This window comes from Colobus angolensis, unplaced genomic scaffold, assembly GCF_000951035.1.
Source record: "Colobus angolensis palliatus isolate OR3802 unplaced genomic scaffold, Cang.pa_1.0 Scaffold235, whole genome shotgun sequence".
Taxonomy (NCBI): Eukaryota; Metazoa; Chordata; class Mammalia; order Primates; family Cercopithecidae; genus Colobus; species Colobus angolensis.
Window position 1 is genome coordinate 4,014,434 of NW_012115544.1, and position 2,011 is coordinate 4,016,444.

At 43.2% G+C, this 2,011-nt stretch overlaps 1 protein-coding gene across 1 annotated transcript; it reads right to left on the minus strand.

Annotated features, from left to right (window-relative positions):
* Window positions 1-793: 793 nt before the first annotated feature.
* Window positions 794-1,520, minus strand: LOC105513702 (armadillo repeat-containing protein 1-like). Its single transcript, XM_011944640.1, is given in 2 exon segments — window positions 794-1,149; window positions 1,331-1,520. Coding segments are annotated over 2 exon segments (546 nt in total).
* Between the last annotated feature and the right edge of the window lie 491 nt (window positions 1,521-2,011).

Consider the following 2,011-nt stretch of genomic DNA (forward strand, 5'->3'; position numbering starts at 1 on the left):
TTTTGTCTTTAGTTCTGTTTACATGATGGACTACGTTTATTGATTTGTGAATGTTGAACCAGTCTTGCATCCTAGGGATGAAGCCAACTTGATCTTGGTGGATAAGCTTTTTGATGTGCTGCTGGATTTGGTTTTCCAGTATTTTATTGAGGATTTTTGCATTGATGTTCATCAGGGATATAATCTCCTAGTGTGCCATTTGCTAAAACCACTGGAAAAGCACAGTATTAGGGTGGGAGTGTCCTGATTTTCCAGGTACCATCTGTCATGGCTTCCCTTGGCTAAGAAAGGGAATTCCCCAACCCCTTGTGCTTCGCAGGTGAGGTGATGCGCCCCCCTGCTTCGGCTCACACTCCATGGGCTGCACCCACTGTCCGACAAGCCCCAGTGAGATGAACCTGGTACCTCAGTTGGAAGTGCAGAAATCACTCGTCTTCTGCATCACTCACACTGGGAGCTATAGACTGGAGCTGTTCCTATTCATCCATTTTGGAACCTCCTCCCATGTTTGGTTTTAAAGGTGGACCCATGGTTTATAAAATATGAGGCAATTAAATGAAAGAAAAAAAAAACAAAATACTTTCATAAACAAAGCAACTCCCTCCATAGCCTCTGTTCTTTTTACCACTCAGTGGGGTAAAATGTCCAATAAAATGTAAAATGCAGCATATGCGATCATGTAATCTAAAAGCTTTTCATGATAATTTATTGCAAATTGCACTTGACAGTTCACCACAACAATGGAAAACTGACCCCTGGTTGGTTCACATAGTCCTTGAGCCCCAAATTGAAGTCACCAATAAAACGATCTTGATAAAAAGTTTGCAGCTGTGCTCAGCCAGCTAGTTCCACCCGCTGGGTGTGAGCTGACCCAGGACACTACTTTGTCCTGTTCCTTTGTGGGACTCTCATCTTCAGACAAGTAGTCAGGTAGCTCTGTGTTCTGTTCTACCACAGGAAGGTGGTAGAATGGGACCAGCATCTCTTCTCCACTTTCACTTGTCACAACTTACTGATCTTTCATAAACTTGGTTGATGCTTTCGCAGATGCCAAAGCCTCAGCTTTCAAATCTGAATGGATTCGCACCACACCTTTGACAGTCATTTGAAAAGTAAAGCTAATAACACCTTTAATTTTTAACGAAGCCTCTTACATAGATTTCTCCAAGACATATGATCAAGGCCATCTGTATGCAAAATCACTGTTTTGGCACATTTGTTTGTAGTTGCCAGAAAACAACTGAGCTTTCCTTCGACATGAATTCATTTCGTTGAAGCTATCACCATCTGCCTTATTGGAAGACTGAAGTATGTCATAGATTTCAGAGGCCAGAAGTTTTGTTCCTCCAAGAGTTATAGTTTTCTGTATGACATTTTGTAGGCTCAACATCATACCCAGTTCTCCTTTCATCTTTTCTCTGTTTGCACAGCATTCTCCCAAGTATGGAAGAGCAAGCAAAGCCGAATGAATGACTGGAGGGTTGGGGTGGTCCATAAATAAAATAAGGCCAGGCAGACATCCCTGATCCTGGACAATGGCTCATCTGTTTAATGGGTCTGCTGCTATATCCCATAACTAGTTAACTACCAATAGAGCATCAGATTCTTCCACTCACGGTGAAGGTGGAAGAATTCATCTTCTATGCCACGCTCAAGAATAAAATCTTAAACTCGCTCCAGAGCTTTAGGAGTCCAGAGCCTGCTGCACCATCAGGGCCACAACTACAGATGAGATAGAAACCCAGACCTGTCGCGAGCCCCTCAGTTCACAGCCACAGCCTAGGGGATCGCAAACAACCAGACTAACTCAGGGAGCCAAAGAGCAAGGCGCTCTTTGGTGGTGGGGAAAGGAGATGCTTGTTTTCACGTGTTCAATGAGTCAGTGCTGTTTGAGCGCCGTTTTTTTTTTTTTTTTTTTTTTTTTTTTTTAAGGCTGAGTTTTGCTCTGTCACCCAGACTGGAGTGCAGTGGCACGATCTTGATATCAGAAGTTAACCTTGAGAAGGTTAGA